Source organism: Thamnophis elegans, unplaced genomic scaffold, assembly GCF_009769535.1.
Source record: "Thamnophis elegans isolate rThaEle1 unplaced genomic scaffold, rThaEle1.pri scaffold_76_arrow_ctg1, whole genome shotgun sequence".
NCBI lineage: Eukaryota > Metazoa > Chordata > Lepidosauria > Squamata > Colubridae > Thamnophis > Thamnophis elegans.
This window is the reverse complement of record NW_022473906.1, coordinates 172588-190698: the sequence shown is the minus strand read 5'-3', so window position 1 is coordinate 190698 and position 18111 is coordinate 172588. Positions and strand designations below refer to the sequence as shown.

The 18111-nt window shown below is 38.0% G+C and overlaps 2 protein-coding genes across 14 annotated transcripts in view; one reads left to right on the top strand and one right to left on the bottom strand.

Annotated features, from left to right (window-relative positions):
• LOC116523632 (p21-activated protein kinase-interacting protein 1-like) overlaps positions 1 to 1215 on the bottom strand; it is a 13812-nt gene extending 12597 nt beyond the window's left edge. For both annotated transcript variants that reach the window (XR_004257094.1, XM_032238745.1), the window contains exon 1: positions 935 to 1215. Coding sequence is in view for 1 of the 2 variants with exons in the window: in XM_032238745.1 (XP_032094636.1) it covers positions 935 to 997 (63 nt within the window). In the remaining variant the exon portion in view is untranslated. The remainder of the gene's footprint in view (positions 1 to 934) is intronic.
• LOC116523633 (tRNA selenocysteine 1-associated protein 1-like) lies at positions 683 to 18111 on the top strand. 12 transcript variants are annotated; one of them, XM_032238748.1, is made up of 11 exons: positions 1294 to 1374; positions 2583 to 2743; positions 7627 to 7690; positions 7899 to 8016; positions 8581 to 8657; positions 8750 to 8874; positions 10765 to 10941; positions 12237 to 12356; positions 14547 to 14937; positions 16758 to 16800; positions 17733 to 18111. In XM_032238748.1, the coding sequence occupies exons 5-11, from the start codon at positions 8628 to 8630 to the stop codon at positions 17867 to 17869; spliced, it is 1023 nt and encodes a 340-aa protein (XP_032094639.1). In that variant the 5' UTR covers positions 1294 to 1374; positions 2583 to 2743; positions 7627 to 7690; positions 7899 to 8016; positions 8581 to 8627; the 3' UTR covers positions 17870 to 18111. The 12 variants fall into 12 exon arrangements, with proteins under 12 accessions (XP_032094642.1, XP_032094641.1, XP_032094638.1 ...); XM_032238751.1 differs by lacking the exons at positions 1294 to 1374; positions 7899 to 8016 and adding an exon at positions 683 to 841 and having other exon boundaries at positions 8753 to 8874; XM_032238750.1 differs by lacking the exon at positions 1294 to 1374 and adding an exon at positions 683 to 841 and having other exon boundaries at positions 7627 to 8016; positions 8753 to 8874.

Genomic DNA, 18111 nt, shown 5'->3' with positions numbered 1-18111 from the left:
GAAAGGAATGTCTGAGGGGGAGGGGAAGTAGAAGAGGGGAATGTTGGAGGGGAGAAATGAAAGTTGGAGGGGGAGAAGAAAGGGTGTATGGAGGATCGAAGTGTTATGTTGGTTTCCTATAGTGGAATAGAACAGTGTTTTTCAACCTTGGCAACTTGAAGGTGTCTGGACTTCAAGTCCCAGAATTCCCCAGCCAGCGAATGCTGGCTGGGGAATTCTGGGACTTGAAGTCCAGACATCTTCAAGTTGCCAAGGTTGAAAAACACTGGAATAGAAGATGAATTGTGTTTATTGTTTTTTTAATTGCACAGTATATAAGTGATTGTACGAAATGAAAATGAAATAAAACAGTTAATAATAATTAAAAACTCCGGCCAAGTTTAAATTGGGAATCCCCGTTTTGAGGTTTCTTCCGGTATGGAGGTTGGAAAAACCCCTAACTTTCTAGCAAACCCTCTTTAGACCGTCCTCTTTGAAGATGATCTGAGCTAAAAGGCTGACAATACATTGCCCTATTTATTTTTTTGTCTAAAAAAGAACTGCCGCCAAAGACGTTGTCCCGCACAACGACCTCTGCTCGGAAGGAGAGGCGAGGCGAGCCGTGAGGGAGAAAAAACGTGTCCGGGCGACTGCGCGGGAACGCCCCCCCTCTTCCTCCCCCCCCCCCGTGAGACCACGTCCGGAACTCACGAGGCGGAGCCGAGCACGAGCCACGCCGCCAAGGCTTCTGGGAAGGAAACTGAGCAAGACGAAGGTTGAGCTCACGCGCTTTCCCCTGCCCTTGCGCACGCGTTGGCAGCTCGCGACTTCGGCGTAGCTCGCGTAGCGTGCGGCCCGCGTGGTGAGTATAAAAAGACCCGTCAGCGACTGGATACTCTCGCCTTTTCTGTGCCCCCTTTCCCCGTTCTCTTATTTTTTTAAAAAAAAAACTTACCTCGGTCGGTTGTATGGAGAACCCGAACAGAATCTGTTCGTAACATCCTCCCAGGACCTCCATTTCTCGGCCTCCCTTAGCGACGCCTCTTTAGCGCGGGGTCCTTTTTTGTCTTGAGTTTGTAGCGCGGCCTCCTAAACCGCCTGTCCGTTTTTTTTCCCCCCCCCTCGGGGGGAGGTGTCTACTCCACCGCCTGAAGCGAGGAGCCCGCTCCCCGTTTCCAGATTGATTTTCTTTTGTCGTTTTGGAGCGGGAGGGAGAGGCAGGAACGATTCGTTTAAAAAAAAAAAAAAAGAAGAAGGAAGAAACGGAAACAGGCAGTCGCGAAGACAACCCCGGGCGGAAGTCGGGGGAGGGGGGGGAAGACGGGGGAGGGGAAGGCGGCGGAAGAAGGGAACGTTGCGAGCTCCAAACGGCTGGTGATGGCGGCTGTGTGGAAGGTGCTGTTAGTATTCGGGGTTTGAGGGGAAAGGGACGGGGGTCCTTCGCCTCGTGGGCAGGTAGTGTTAAGATGTTGCCGATTCCGAATGTTTCGCCAGCTTCCCCCCCCCTTCCCCGCTAAGGGCCGCGTGAGTTCTGCCCCGCCCCCAATAGGGAGGCCTAGCACGCGTTGGTGCCTTTTCTCCCTCCTCTTTCCCGGTCCAGTAATCCCTTTGGAGTGCATTTAAGCTGTCTCTGGATAGACATTTCGGAGCTGCTTTTAATGATAAGTGGGATATAAACGGGGCGAGAGCTTGTTAGCATATGAATAGGTTCGCGTGTACGTGCTAACATGTTCGTGCCTACCTCCGCGCGTGCGCATAACCCTCTCTACCTTTTGAATCCCCCCCCCTTTTTAAAAAAAACCTATTGCAACTTGGAGTTTTCTCAATTAAAGATTGTAATCTTCGGCGTCGGTGTTTCAGAGGGAGCGTTATCGAAATGATTTTGAGGTTTATTTTCCAACGACGAAGCTTAGCGTTACAGCTGTGCTACGTTTAAAAATGGCCTTTTAATTTGAGTTGGTGTTAAGTAGGGACAGCTCCATTGGTGGTGAAGGTTTTCCCCCACCTCATAATTCCATATTCAAAAGTAAGTGGTGGCAGATTAAAAATAACAGGGCTTGATCAGAGAGAGAGAGAAAGAGAAATAAAAATACCTCTGTCTAAAACCCTCTTTCCCTAGTTTTGAATAAAAATATATTTAAAAACTAAAAATATCAATACGGAAATGAAAAGTAACCATTGAAAAGTCAGTCCTGTTTTTCTCGGAATGCAAAAAAATCATATTCATATGAATAATCATATGAATAATCATATTCCAATGATTTTCTAATTTAAAAAGAATGAAAAATTCCCACATTTATTTTGGGCCATTGGGATTTTGTATTCTTTAAATGTATTTGAAATTTGGCAGATTAAAAAATTTTTTAACACACTTTGTCCTTGAAAAAAAGATTTTGGCACCTTCCAGTGATTGCAAGCTGAGACATGATTATAAAAAAGTCTGCCCCTTTGCTAAACCAAAACCAAATCATATTAAGTTGGATGTTTGAACAAGATGTGTAAAATATTTATTATAATCTATTTTTTACCTATTAAATTCAATACAGATTGTGTTGTGAAACAGTTTTTTTTTCTAATTCTTATACTATTTGTTTTTATTGTAGTGAAATCACAAGTTCTTCAACAACCTTTCCGGAAGAAAGTCCTGCTGTTACTTCAGTTTAGATGATTAAAGTAACTGGAGGCAAGATCTCAGTTTGTTCTGGTACTTGCCACCTGCAGCTAAATTCTTTTAATTTCTTAAGTTTGTATATTTGACACATTGGTAAGTAGTAGCAGAAATTGTATTTATAAAATGCGAAACTGGTGGCTTTTACCATTTCTGAAATGAACCAATACCAAGCTGCCCTTACCTGGAGAAAATAGATCTAACTCAGTTATAATTTTATATTTTAAGAACTGCAGTTTTATTGTAAATGATTTTTTTATACTAATGTATTTAGGCCAGATATTATTAAATGCTTAGTTGGGGATTGTTTATTAAATGAAGACAATATAAAATTATAATTTGGTTCAGAGTTAAGTGTTTTTATAGGAAGCAAGGTACAGGTAGTCCTCACTCTTAATGACCCAATTGAGATTGGAATTTCTGTTGCTATATGAAGCAGTTGTTAAATGAAACGTGACTGCACTGCTTAGAGATGACAGTTCTGGTGGTGCAATTGTTAGTCGAGGCATCATCTTTCTGTGACTCTCACCTCCACTTCACCAAATCCTATCTCTCTTTTGGTTGCCCTGCCCTCTGGTACCTTCCCTAATGGCTACTCCTAAACATCACTGCTTGTTGAAGGGGAAGCTTCATGAAAGCCAGCAGCTACTTAGGGAAAATATAACTGAAGGTTGGGAGGGGGGGGAGTGCAGAGACTGTAGAACAGACATGGGGAGAGTTCAAGTGCAGTTGCAAATGCACATGGGCTGCCAATGCCAAACCTAAATTTTGATCACATGACCCCAACAGCACTGGAACAGTTTTGACCACCGTTTCAGTTTAACACTTATTAAGTTGTAGATAAAATACAAAAGTAAATCTGAAGATACGGAGGCGGGGGGAGAAAAGTGAGAAACAGGAAAAGAAAAGAAATATTTAGTTCTGACTCCCTCTGTTGCACTAAAAAAAACATTAACATCAAACAATAACTTTTTGTATTCCCATAATAACATAAACTAGCCATTTCTATAACGTATCAATCTAATTGGTAAAATCCAAAATCAAAGTTTCACTTTTTTCCACTTCAAGCACAAAGTTCATATGGAAACAAAGGTACTTATATTCTTTAACCAAAACAATCAATTTAGCCATTTTTGCCAACTCCATCAGCTTCTTAGCCATTTGTCCATAGTGGGAATCGAAATGTCCTTCCATTTTTGGGCATATAATAGTTTTGCTGCTGTCAACATATATAAGAGCAAAGTTCTAATTTTTTTCTCCAAAGTCTTTTTCCATTAAACTCAAAAGAAAAGTTTCTGGTTTCATTTTTATTTTCTTCTTAAGAATTTTCTGTATTATAATATGAATCTTACTCCAAAATTACTTTATCACATGTTGACCATAAATGGTAAAAAGTTCCTTCTTTGCTTTTCTACTTCCAACATTCATTTGAAATAGTTTTATACCTTCTGGATAACTTACCTGGTGGTAAATACCAGCAATACATCATTTCTAAAAAATTTCTCTCAAATTATAGTTTAGTGTAAATTTTAAACCTTTCATCCACGTTTTCACATTGTTCAAGCATCACATTATATCCAAAATTCCTTGCCCAGTAAATCATACAATGTTTTTCATGTTCACTTTCCAAATTCAATTTCAATAACATTTTATAAATCTTAGCAATAATATGCTCATCACTACGACACAGTAAGATTTCCAATTCATTGGAATTTAGCAAAATCAAACACACAGCTCTTTTATCTGATTTAAGTCGTTAAATCGTTCTTTCAGTTGTTGATATGTAAACCAATGGCAAACATAACCTAATTCAAGTTCTTCCCTCAATTTTAATGTAAGTGCACCAGAGTTGAAAGATAATATATTACCATATGTCCATCAGTCTGGCTTCACTACCAATTTTTTTCCTTTAAAAAACCTCTTCTGGGGACACCCAGAGGCAACTTCGTAGAGAATCTTGTTTTATATTTATTCCAAACTCTTAACTATGGCACGTCAGTTTTAGCTACCATTTGTTCAGTGTCAGAACTTTGGTTATTAAAAAAGGACTACCTGCAGTGATATTGAGGCATTAGAACTGCTGTTAACTATTTTTTTTTAAAGAACAGTAAGTTATATAGACAGTTGTAACTGGTGAGTTACAACTGTAACTAGCAAACTGCATTGCAGGGAGTCCTTGACTTACCACAGTTCATTTAGTGATTGTTCAAAGTTACAGTGGCACTGAAAAAAGTGACATGGCTGTTTTTCACACGTCCATTGCAGCATCCCCATGGTCATGTGATCAAAATTCAGATGCTAGGCAATGGATTCATTTATGACAATTGCAATGTCCCAAGATCATGTGGATCCCCTTTTGTGGATTCAATGGGGAAGCCATATTCATTTAATATTAACAATTGTACCAAGAAAGGTTGTAAAATGGGGCAAAACTCACTCAAATGTTTCACTTAACAACAAACAATTTGGGCTCAATTATGGTTGTAAGTTGAGGTCTACCTGTATCCTTAGTTTGCTAGTTTTAGTTCAAGCAAACTGCATTATCCTTTGCAGCAATTGAGAGTTTTTTATTAACGCTGCATGATTTTTTTTTCAACAAAAGGAAAATGCCCAGTTGCACTACAATTTTGCAAAATGGGAGTTCTTGCTGATAGTGACTTGTCATGCCAAAATGGCAATAACTTGTTTTACAGCATAACTGATGCCAAAGATTATGATACATTAACATAATAGTTATGTTCATGATGAAATATATAATGATTGCATCTTAGTACTTTAAAAACGAAGACAAGGCTATATTATGTAGAATGACTCTGAAATGGCATAGTACGTTGGTTGTGATATATAAGAATTTCCATGATGTTAAAATTGTTTTTAAGCACCTACAAGCTTCTTAGTTATTGAATCATTTTTGAGAATTAACATTTAGAATGAATTCAACTGATTAATTAATTCTACCAAAAGAATGAATTCAGATGCTACCATGTCAGGATCAATTGCAATGAATAAGTGCTTATTATATTATAATTTAATAAAATATTAAAGATAAGGGGGAGGAAATATGTAGTTTGCACAATATTCATTATGTTTATGAAAGCCAGCCTGAGATAGTGATTAAAGCACCAGGCTAGAAAATAGAGGATTTGAGTTTAAATCCTGCTATAGCCATGAAAGCCAGTTGGGTGATTTTGTGCTAGTCCCTCACTTTCAAGGGTTGTTGTGGGGAAAATAGGAGGAAGGTATGTTGGATATGTTCACCGCCTTGAGTTATTTGTAAAAATAATAAAGGAGAAAATACAAATAAATGTTTATAGTAGACCAGTTCAAAGTATCAGACTTCAAAATTGAATAGCGTATAGTTCCTTTGTACTTTTTTGGGTTGTATTCCTGCTCTTTGTCATCAAGATGCCATTTACATGTTGACTGATATTTTTCCATTTGCTCTCCTTCCATCTCTATATTTGCTTTGAAGGATGGGAAGATTTTTTGGAATCGATAGACCCAAAGGGCAGGAAAAAAGAAAATATGTGTGAATGGCTATCTGCTCATGTAAAAGATGATAGATAGATAGACAAACAGACCAGTGACGTGCAGTCAGATGAGGTAGGTGAGGCACAGCCTCACCGCTCTCATCATGAAAAGAAGTAAAAGGGAAAAGGCGAGTGCTGAGGTAAGGCTAGCTAGCTGCTGCCTCACTGTGAATGACTACCTAACTGTTTAAAAAAGCCTCTTAAAAGGCGCCCTCTACTATGAGGCAGGAGAACTGCATGCCTCATCTACTCTGACTTTAGGCGTTTTATGATCGCTCGAGGAGAGTTAAGTGAGGGTTAAAAGCCTAAAAAATCCCAAGGTAAGTGAGGCACGCAGTTCTGCCTCATAGTAGAGGACGCTCATTCTTCCTGTGACTCAACTCTTCCCTTTTTCTTCCCTTCTCGCTTGCGATACAGTGACAATAAAGGGGAAGCGAAGAGATGTACCTTAATCTCTTCATTGATTTCCCTTTTTACAGGATGAGCCTGCTTCTTTTACTTTCTGGAGGTCTTACTTTCTCCATTTCTGCCATTTTTTATTTTACTGTTTTGTGTGTGTGTGTGTGGCACGCACGCGTGTGTGCATATATCTACTTTGGTGGAGATGAAATGGCTGCTGGTATTTGGGAAAAAGCTTTCGGGAGGGAGGGGTGGCTTTTAGCACTGATTTGTTTCCCTCTCTTTTCTCTCTCATTCTCTCCCTTGAGCTCCCTTTCATTTCTCTCTCCCTCTCCCCCTTCTCTCTCTAATTTGTTTCCCTCTCTTCTCTCTCCTTCCAGCTCTCTTTCATTTCTCTATCTCTTTCTCCCCTTTTCTTTTTCATCTCTTTCTTGCGTGTGCAAGCAAAATACCCCAGGATCATGGTGGCGGGGACAGCAACTCCTTCCGCTGCGCTGCGGAGAAGAGCCACGCTGTGCAGGAGACTCCTCAGCACTAGACTCAGGTCAGCAAGAGCCGCGGTCCCCTTCATGTTGGCTCAGGAAGGAGGGGAATGGGACCGTGGCTCGCGCTGATCTGAGTCTAGCGCTGAGGAGTCTCCTGCACAGCGTGGCTCTTCTCCACAGTGCAGCGGATTGGCCTGTTGTAATGAAACAGTGTACATTACGAACACCACTATTTTGCATACCCTTATTTTAAATGTATTAAGAAAGAGCATCATTACATATTTTCTCCCTGTCTTTACTTCCTAGTGACAATAATTTGCAAAAATAGCTTCTATTTTAGGATGGCACATTTTAATTAGAACTGGAGAAATGAATTCCACAGTAGAAAAAATAAAACCTTTCTTTATTGGGGGTAACAAAATCAGAGGAAGCAGACATCTGGTATAGAGCATTGTGGTTGTTTCTGGTACAGTGACATAATAAAAATTGAGGATTGCTCTGCTGATGTGTAAAAGTGTATCTTGGCTTATTTACATGAAACCTTATCTTTTTTGTATATATGCAGCATCAGAACAGCTACTACAGACTTCTTTTTCTTGCGAAGATAGCTATTTACAATGGCTAGCCAGGTAAGATAATTTCATAGAAATGTGGTTGCATTATTAGCTAATTTGGGGGAAGCGCAACCTTGTCCATATTTCTTGGCAAATGGCGGACTTGAACCCAGTACTCCTGGGGAAGGGATGATGGGTTTTTAGCCATATATTTCCCTCAGATAAATTTCTGACAAATTGTTCTCCCCTGCTGTGAAATCCTTAATCACTCCAACTGAAGCAGCTTGGGGACAGAACACGAAACTTTGCTTTCTGCACTATTGCACAATGAGCTCTTGTGGTGGGACTTTCCTATAACACTCACTATTTAAGATGCCTTCATTGGAACTACTACCATTCATGTAAGTAAAACTTAATAAAAATGTTGAATCTGTATTCCTGAGGTGAGATTACTGACTGCCTTTGGTTATGGCCTCCTTCCCTTTTCCCTCCCATATAGCTGCCTCTGCTGGCTTTTATTTATTTATTTTTTTGAATGTGACCCTTTTGTCACTTATATGTTACTGTTGTGAAAACCAGACATGAGTTCCTTCGGCTGTGCTGTAGACTTATTCCAGACAATTTCCTTGAGATACTGGCCAACAGCCAACTACAGAAGAGCCTCAAGTCCGCTTTCTGTGCTTAAATAAACAGAAAGAGTGACCCGGCTCTGCACCTTATTCTGCTGTACTTTCCCTGAATGAATAAGCTGGGTCCTTTTGTAAAAACAAAAGCAAAAAAAAGAAAAAGCCTTAAATGACCCTTAAGTGCTCAGTCAGCCTCTAATGATTAACCTTTTTTTTAAATGAAGGAAGCCGAGGGAGTCAAAATGTTGGCGTGAAAAGCAGTAACTCCGATAGCCAGCTTGACTAAGTCAGGGGAATATGGCTTTTCATACAATCCTTTGGCTCTGTTATTTTTGCCAGGCATTTTCCCCAGAGGCTGCTTTCCCTCATGGGAGGCGGAGGGAGAGATGGGACCCCAGGCTTCTGTCAAGGGAAAGGTGAATATGGGGAAATCACCGAGGTGGTGATCGGGAGAGGGAGGGAGGCATTTAATTGAGATGAAATACTGTATAACTGTTTTTCATTCTAGCAGGATACAGTGGGAAAGGCCAAAAAAGAAAGCCTGCCTCTGTGGTGGAGATCCCCCCACAAAAAACGGAAGAAAAAGAGTAAAGCAAGAGCAGGAAGACCAGATTTTACTAGTATTCCAAGCAGGTGAAGAAATCTTGAAACTGACAAGAAAAAAACTGGCTCTTGTCTGTATATAATACCTAAATCAAGTAGTGAGAAGTTAATCAGAACCAACACACTCAATAGTCCTCAGATTTTTTTTAAAGCTTTGTGAATTGAAAAGATGCTCATCACATAGCTAAAAAAACAAACAAAAAAATAAAAAGGCAGTTGTACAGAAGTGTTAAATTTAGTTAGTAACTTTCAAAGGTTCAGTGGATACGAACTGGAAAAAAAAATCCGAAATGAAGTAAGTCCAAAAAAAAGCAGTAGGCAATTTTGTTCGACAAGCATCTGGAGAACTTCTCAGCGCGATGGCTGCATTTGGCCCACTGGGGTTGATTACTGCTTCTCAGAAGGTTTCTTAATTTTACCTTCTTGGTGTTACATAAAATGTGATTTTCTGTTGGACCTTTTTTCTTCGGTGCTGAAGGTTTTGCTACATTCTGCATTATATAAACTTCACTGGAGGATGCATGCTGAAAATTCACAACTGCATTGCCAATGTTAGAAAGCCAAGAAGCCTATTAATAGCATCACAGTTGGGATATGAATCAGAAATGAAGGTCATTGCAAGATATTGGCAAGCATCATTTGTTTTCATAAATTAATCTGGAGTTTTATTTAATGTCATAGAAACAAGAAATATAGTTTCTAACTAGATTCAAAGTATCACAAGTTAGTTACCGAATTTTCTATTTGACAGGAGAATTAATGATAAAGCTATTTGAAGGTTACTTGTTATTCAGCCTTCAACTAAATGGAGTATGTAGATAGGATGTATGTATTAAATTGGCATTATTTAGTATGTTTGCTGACATTAAGCTAAAATGTATGTGTGTGTGTGTGTGTGTTTACTGTTCGGTTCAAAACAGCATTAATACTTAATAGTGTTTTGGAGAATGCTTGGTTAATCTGAAATATAAAAGGCATGGTTCTGTTGTATATGCTTCTATTACTTGATCACTTTGTCTTCTATTTAAGTTAGAGTTGGGAATGTAAAAATACATCTTCGTGTTAGATTCACAAGTGCTAAACAACTCATAAAAAGACATCAAAATATTTAACAAGCTGATAGGAGTAGAAAGTTTCAAACAGTTCCAATTATATAAGCAAAACAAAATAGAATTAGTAGATAACTTAAAATGTAGGGAGGGTGTTTTCTTTTTTTTTTTCTTTTTTAATTTTAAGGGGTTCAGATTAAATGCATTTCCTGCTAATTTTGAACTGAGAAAGTTGAACCTGTTTAATATTTTAATGACATAGCCATCAAAAAATCCCAAGCTGTAGCTAAATTTGAAAATTCAAAAAAAATCCCAGAATAAGGGAGTGGCAAATTATTTTTGTATAATTTTAAGACACTTCATAGATGAATCCATTTACCAGGGCATAACCGCAATGAGCAAATAAAAAGAAAATGCAATTTTATTAAGTGCCCCAATAACTGTTACATTTGTTGTGTTTGGTGATTCTGAAGTAATTGTTGAGAAACAAGTTTTTAAAATGGTACCTTCTCTCATAAATACTGGTGGTAGTATTTATGAATTACAGAAAGCGCAAGGCCAATTATATTATCCATGATCTGCCTATAACTGATATTAGCACTAGCCAAGTTTATCTGCATAGGATTAAGTGGATTTCTTCAGTCTGGTTGCTTAAAAAAATTAAGAGGAATATTGTTCAGACATGATCAAGATATTTTTTTCTGTGTATGGTGCTAGTCATGCACCATGAATAAGGACACAAGTATTGGCTGGATCAATCCTAGGTAGGTATTCTGAGTTACGTACACCGGAAAGTAATCTAGTGGAGACAGGGTTCTGAGGTTTACATTGCAAGATGATTAATCATGTTTTTTCTTCTAATTTCTTCCAGGCCAGAATTTGTAAGGCAAGAATTTGTTAGGGCAGAATTTTCCAGGCCAGAATTTGCAATATTTGTAGGAGAGTTAACTCCTGAAGTGGATGACTTTTTGCTGTTTGACTATTTTTTTAAAAAGTATCCATCATGTATAGACTGTAAAGTGGCCACAGATCTGCTGGGATATTCCAGGTAGCCCATTATGAATTAAAATGTTGGTGTGTGCATGCATATGCAATACAGATTTGTCAATCACATCAAAAACCTAAATATTGTGTTTTCTCAAATTTTTTAAAGTCAGTCAGAGATACAGTAGAACCTCGGGTCACGGACTCTTCTGACCACGACCAAATCGGGCGCTGACCAAAAATTCCACAAATTTTTTGAATCTGGTCGCAAACAAATACTTGGGTGGCGATCAAACACAGCCATGCCAATTTCCCCTGCCACACCATTTTTTTATGTGCATGCAGTCAGTCTTGCTTCCAGTCACAACTAAATTGGGTTGTGACCGAAGTCCTAGAACGGATTACGGTTGTGACCGGAGGTTCCACTATAGTTGAATCAGCATTGTCCTGAATTCTTATTTTTTAATGTTATATTAAAAATAATGTGGTACTCTGATATATGAATGAAGAATATAGTTTTATTGAAATACATATTTTGGGATGTCTTCTTTACATCGTTAATGCTTTAGAAAGAGGCTCTGTCAGACCTGCTCCAGTCCTACTCCTTAGGAAAGAAAGACCCTTGACTTCATTTGGTTGAAGTGGTAGGCTCTTTTACTAAAGTCCGGCTAGAACTAAATTTTAGTGCTTACTCAAAACAGAAAGTTCCCCCATATCCCAGCCCTCCCCCATGTATTTAGCCAATAAGAGTCTGCCTAGGTGTTTTGAGAAAGCTGAGATGTTTAGGATAATCCTCATTTTTTCTCAGGGTGCATGGCCTTGGGTGCTGGCACAAACTGGTTCCTAGCTCCTGCTCTTCATCAAGCTGTCTTTCCCCCATCCCAATTTTCCCATCAAAGTACACATGCACCTTGATTGGCCATTTGTTGTCATCCCCAATGCTCCCCCCCCCCTTTCAACCCTTGATGGAAGTACAGGTGCTTCTTATAAAACTCAGATGAGATAATTTTATAACAATGCAAAATGCATGAGAATAGTTTCTCGTATTTGAAATGGTTCGAATATATTGTAGAAATGGGCACATGTTAATCGGGATCAGGTACAATTAAATGGTATTGTTTTTTTATAAATGGTATTGTTTTTTATAAATGGTATGAAATCATTTTCTTTAGCAGAATTAATGTCACTGATTTTTGAAAATGTGGGCACTCTTGGACTCAGGTTGGGTTAACATGCTCTAATGTGTTTAAATTATATTCTAAATAACCATTCGCAGTGCAGTAAAATATAATTGATAATAACATATTGTGTGTGCTTGTTTGGCAATATTATTAAAGTTTGTCTTTTAAAACTCCTCAGAGGTTATGGTTTCGTCAGATTTTCTGATGAAGGTGATATGATGAGAGCACTGCAAGATTGTCAGAATGCACCTGGTCTAGGCGGAAAACGAATCCGATTGACTTTAGGAATTTCTAAAAGGTAGTTGATGCGAAATTAACAAATCTCTTGGGTTTCAGATCTCTTATGAAATTGCCATTATATCTGCTTAGGAAAGGATTTAATTTCTTAAAAATAATGTTTCTCAAAATGTTTTGCTTTGCTTTTCTAATAATACAGTTGTTATGAAACAGTCAATATATAAGCAGGTCAGTTTCTGGTTTTCTTTAACAAGTACTGAATTAATACACTTTAATTCTTTGCAAAATTACATTGTGTCAAAGCATGCATATAAGTAACCAGGGTCTGTAACTTGTTCCACCAGGGGTTTGGATGTTTTAAGTTGTTCTACTGCCACTTGGATCCACTTCTCTTCCTTAATGATATTTGAATTTCTCTGCTTGCTTATTTTTATTCTGACTGGATAAAAATAAAATAGTAATGTCATATTTTTATGTATATATCATACATATGAATTTTCAAACTTTGTTGTTTCCTTTTAAAGTTCATAATTTTAGAATTAATTCTATGATTACTTACCATTTACATTAAGGAAACAATGTATACCTAAACAAAACATAAAACTTTTTGTCTCCAAAATTCAATGAGTACTTTTCATTTAAGAAAAATACAGCATATACCGTATTTTCACGACCAAAAGCCGCACCGGATTATAAGCCGCAGTATCAATTAATGTTAATTTTTCAAACTTTTTCCACATATAAAGCGCACCGGGTTATAAGCCGCACGTTTCCCGACGCTTCTGGACATCTGTTGCAGTCGCGAGGAGGAGCGGAGAAGAGCGCGAAGGTTCTTGGCGCTCCAGGAAGCCGCGAAAGCAGTTGGGAGAGGCGCACGGCTTGGTTTCTCCTCCCTGGACGTCGCAGCAGCAGCCCCAAACTCACCGATCTCAGTGTTTTTCACATCGGGGTGTGCTGCAAGAGCATGCCCCGATGCGAAAAACACAGAGTTCGGTGCGCTTGGGGCTGCTGCTGCGACGTCCAGGGAGGAGAAACCAAGCCGTGCGCCTCTCCCAACTGCTTTCGCGGCTTCCTGGAGCGCCAAGAACCTTCGCGCTCTTCTCCGCACTCTCCTCGGCTCCTCACAACTGCAATAGACGTCCAGAAGCGGCAGGGGCTATCGAGCTGGAAATCCAATCCCCATTAGCCCCAAAAGCCGCTTCTGGACATCTATTGCAGTCGTGAGGAGCGGAGAAGAGCGCGAAGGTTCTTGGCGCTCCAGGAAGCTGCGAAAGCAGCTGGGGGAGGCGCACGGCTTGGTTTCTCCTCCCTGGACGTCGCAGCAGCAGCCCCAAGCGCACTGAACTCTGTGTTTTTCGCATCGGGGCATGCTCTTGCAGCACACCCCGATGCGAAAAACACTGAGATCGGTGAGTTTGGGGCTGCTGCTGCGACGTCCAGGGAGGAGAAACCAAGCCGTGCGCCTCTCCCAACTGCTTTCGCGGCTTCCTGGAGCGCCAAGAACCTTCGCGCTCTTCTCCACACTCTCCTCGGCTCCTCACAACTGCAATAGACGTCCAGAAGCGGCAGGGGCTATCGAGCTGGAAATCCAATCCCCATTAGCCCCAAAAGCCGCTTCTGAACATCTATTGCACTCGCGAGGAGCGGAGAAGAGCGCGAAGGTTCTTGGCGCTCCAGGAAGCCGCGAAAGCAGCTGGGAGATCTTTTTCCACATATAAAGCGCACCGGGTTATAAGCCGCACTGCTGGTTTTGGATCAAATTTTAGGATTTTCAGTGCGGCTTATAGTCGTGAAAATACGGTAACTATAGTTCTTAAACTCTGCTGCTGCACTCAAGACACCACAGCAAATTCCAAGGGTACAGCGGGATATTTTAATGCAGTACTTAAACATAATTGTTTGTTTGCTATGGCATCCCAAGATGCTGCAATGCACAATTTGGAAACCTTTAGAGGTATTGTGGTTCAAGAAAGTTTGGGAACCTCTTATATAATTTTTTTTTCACAATGTATTCTCTTAAATGTCTAATTTGATCTGCATAAATAGTTTTGCTTATATGTGTGCCAAGCAAAGTTAACTTGGATGAAAGTAAATGGAAACAGAAGAAATAGGAGAAAGTAGATTTTATGCTATTTGAAGTAACAGTAGTATTATCTCTGGCAATTTTTTTTTTAAAATAGGATTTTCACTATTCAGTTGTAAACAATGCTCTTAAGAAATTCTGACTTAATCTTCTCCCTTTGTGTTTTAGACTGAAAGCAGAATTTCAAAGATACCAGGCCTATAGTTATAATGACTATTACCAAGACTATCAAAACTATTACCGCCAGTACAATTATGATAGAAATGAACGCTATGACCGATTTGATCGCTTTGACCGTTTTGATCGAGGTAGCCGTTTTGGTGATCGTTTTTCTGAACGGTACCCTGAGCATTTTGGTGATCGTTTTCCTGAACGTTACGCAGAGCGATTTGGTTCTCGTTTTGGTGAACGCTATGAATATCCTGAGTATGGAGATTATCCTGAATATGCAGATTATAATGCTGACTATAGTGATTATAATTATAGTTACGCATCTTATGAAAGAATGCAGCCTACTGGAAATATGGGACAACAAGCAATGAATCCAGCTTTATTTCAGGTATTCACATAAATCAAAGTTAATTTTTCTTAGGGGTGCCTTCATGACCCTTTGCCTTTCAGAAGTGTTGGAGTTTAACTCTCATGATTCCTAGTTTATTACTGAAAATTATTGAAAATTACAAGTTCTGAAGTTCAATATTTTTGGAAACACCAGGGTTCCTAAGTATTTTTTTAAAAAATGTTTTAAATGTATTGGCTGCTTTTCTGTATCTTCAACTGAAATAACTTAAAATGGAGACATTGAAAAGGTTCTGGATCAATGGTTCGTAGGCCTATATTTTTGTAAGATGTTTGAATTTAAGATAGTGATGTACATTTCTTCTTTTAAAAAGGGTGTTTTGCTCACTTGTGTAACTGTTACAGTGAGTATGAAACCACTAAAAAAATTGAAGATAATTTGATAAAAGTCAAAGATAAGCTCTTGATAAACACTGCTCAACATTTTCCCTCATCTAGGCAAAATACTTCCTATACCACATTCTCAATCCACCCAGTACACAAGCCTTTCTAAAAGGCATTGAATCTTCTACAAAAAGAACACACACACTATTGCTTCTTCATTCACTGAAACTTTTTCTAATCCCCCTCAAAAGTGGTGCTTCAGTTTTTGAACATGTCAGCTTCCCTCCCTCCCTCTCTTTTTTAATTAAATTGTTTGAAAAATCAGGAGATATTAAGATGAGGAAACGGCAAAAATCAAGGGGAATTTCTACGAGCACTCTGTAAAATTATAGATTTAGTATTACATTTGTGAAAATTTCTCCCAGAATCACTGTTTTTATATTAAGGTTACAAAAAATAAACAATGCAAAAATAAGCAAATATCAAACACTTAAGGCAATTAAATCTATTAGAAATAAGAAAACCCTCAGAAACAATACAAAACTTCTAAAACGTATAGAACATATAAATGGTTTACCCCCCCCCCCAAATCCCATTGTACTATATTATCAATAGAAAGGCTATAAAAGATTACCTAAGAATGCTACTATCTTGTTGTAAAATATAACATCTCTATCAAAAAAGAACATATTCATTCATTCATTCTCTCGTTAGTGTGAAAATGTTGCCTTTCCAAACAGTATAAATTACACATTTTTCTTGCTATCACTTTTCCAATTTTTTGATAAACCAATTTTTAGTTTCAAATCCGTCAACATAACTTTAATATTTTTAACCATTTTAATGTGGCATTATTGGCAATTTAGTTCATGATTAACAAAGTTCATTAGTATCCAATTTTAAAAATGTTAACTTTTGAACTGGTTTACCATTGTTTGTAGTGTTTTCAGCTTCAGCATGTTTTGATGGTCCCAAGATGGGCCAAATGCCTTGGCTACTTCAAAGATACCTGAAGTGCTTTCTCATGTGATAGAATTTACAATGGAATTTAAATCCACAACATATATTTGAAAATCTAAATTGTCTCTTGAATATATCTCCCCCACCCTCCAAATATATTTATTGATTCTTACCTTAATGTTTTGCTCTGTTGCTAAGCATGATTTTGGAGTTGGTTTTTAAAGTAAGTTAGATCCATAATCTTGGCCTCAAAAGCCTTTTAAGAAGTAAATAAGAATTTTTTTTCCTACATCCTGGTTCTATAAAATGACAAGCCAGGATTGTCATTTTGGAAAACAAAACTGAAAAGTGAAATGACTCTGAATATGTAGGAGGCAGGAAGAGCATAAAAGTCAAGGGATGTGCATATATGTGTATATTTCTTCCCTCTCCGTTGAAAGAGTGTAAGTGAATATGGGATTTGTTTTTTTCTTCACTACAAAGAGTTTTTAAAAATGATATTCCTTTTTTTTCCAGGATACCTGTGGTATGATTTTAAATGATGATCTAGTAACAGAAGGTAATGTTTACATTAGTATTTCCATATAGAAATAGATCACCAAATAGTTTCTCTGATCTTTGAAAATGTAGTAATCTGGAAGAATATCTTTCAAATATTGTTTGATATAATAGCTGTCTGCTATGTTTAAAATTAAGTGCATTATAATCTATCCGACTGCAGTCTTATGTATTTGAATCTTGTTGATAACAAAAATGAGCATGAGGGTTGAGCAGAGGTTGTAGGTTGTCACATGATGCCTAATTTTACAATAGCATACTAACAAAGTTACTTGATTTCACTTCATTGTTGTATGTGAAACAGCTTGGAAGAACCTTAAAGTACTTCATGTTTGAAGATTTATTTCTGAGAATTACTGAAATACCCTCTGGAAATACATGATTTAGAAGAAAATTTGGTTCTTGGATCAAAATGTTTTACATATTGTTAACATGACAAATAGGATAAGAATCTGTTGCATCCCAAATTACTGTAGTTATAAATCACTTTAGATCAGAATGTTCTCAGGGCACAAGAACTTTTTTTAGATTTCTCATTCTTTTCTCCATGAACTCAAAATCAAAAATGTTTCTAAATATATTGCTTTCAGAGGAGGTAACTAGATAGTCTTTAGCAACAAAAACAGCAAAATCTAACAATGCCTTAAAAAGTGAATAAGGTATTTGTTAAGTGATAATAAATTTGTGTTTCAGGTGCCCCAAATTTCTTTGTTGAATATATTCAATATTTTTGGTACTTAAAATGGAACAAAAGGTATTTGGTAATCTTCAATTGCTTTGGACTACAACTCTCATAACTGGCCATGGTTCACTAGATAGTTTGTTGCTTATAACATCTTAAGGGCATCAGAAAGTTTGTATTATATTTAAAGGATTTTTTAATGCAGCAGTTCTGCCAGTGATTTGCTTACTGACTTTTGTTTATTTGAACAGATCCACAGCTCAACATAGATGTTCATAGAATGAACAGAGAATTTATGGTGAGAAGTGAAGAACTTTTTGACACACTTATGAGCTGTCATTGGCAACCTCTGGACACAGTCACTTCTGAGATCCCTACTGCTTACTAAAAGTGTCTTATGTTAACACCATAGCATGACTATTTTGACCAAGGTGCTAAATTGACATTTCTTCTACATTACTTTAGATCCTAAATTTTAAAGCACAGTGTTGGATTATTATTTTTTTGCAATGCTTTGATGGCCTTTGTAATTTTGTTCATCAGTATCTTGAAATCATGTAAATATTCTGGAAATGTAAAGAGTTAAATATGGACTTGCTTATGTAAATAATAAAACTTTGTTTCTGCAAA

Coding starts and splice junctions, on each gene's coding strand:
- LOC116523633 (XM_032238747.1), top strand. CDS start 8,628: ATGGGACCCCAGGCTTCTGTCAAGGGAAAG. Junction 10,942..12,236: donor GATCTGCTGGGATATTCCAG/GTAGCCCATTAT, acceptor AAAACTCCTCAG/AGGTTATGGTTTCGTCAGAT. Junction 14,938..16,757: donor TGAATCCAGCTTTATTTCAG/GTATTCACATAA, acceptor TTTTTTTTCCAG/GATACCTGTGGTATGATTTT.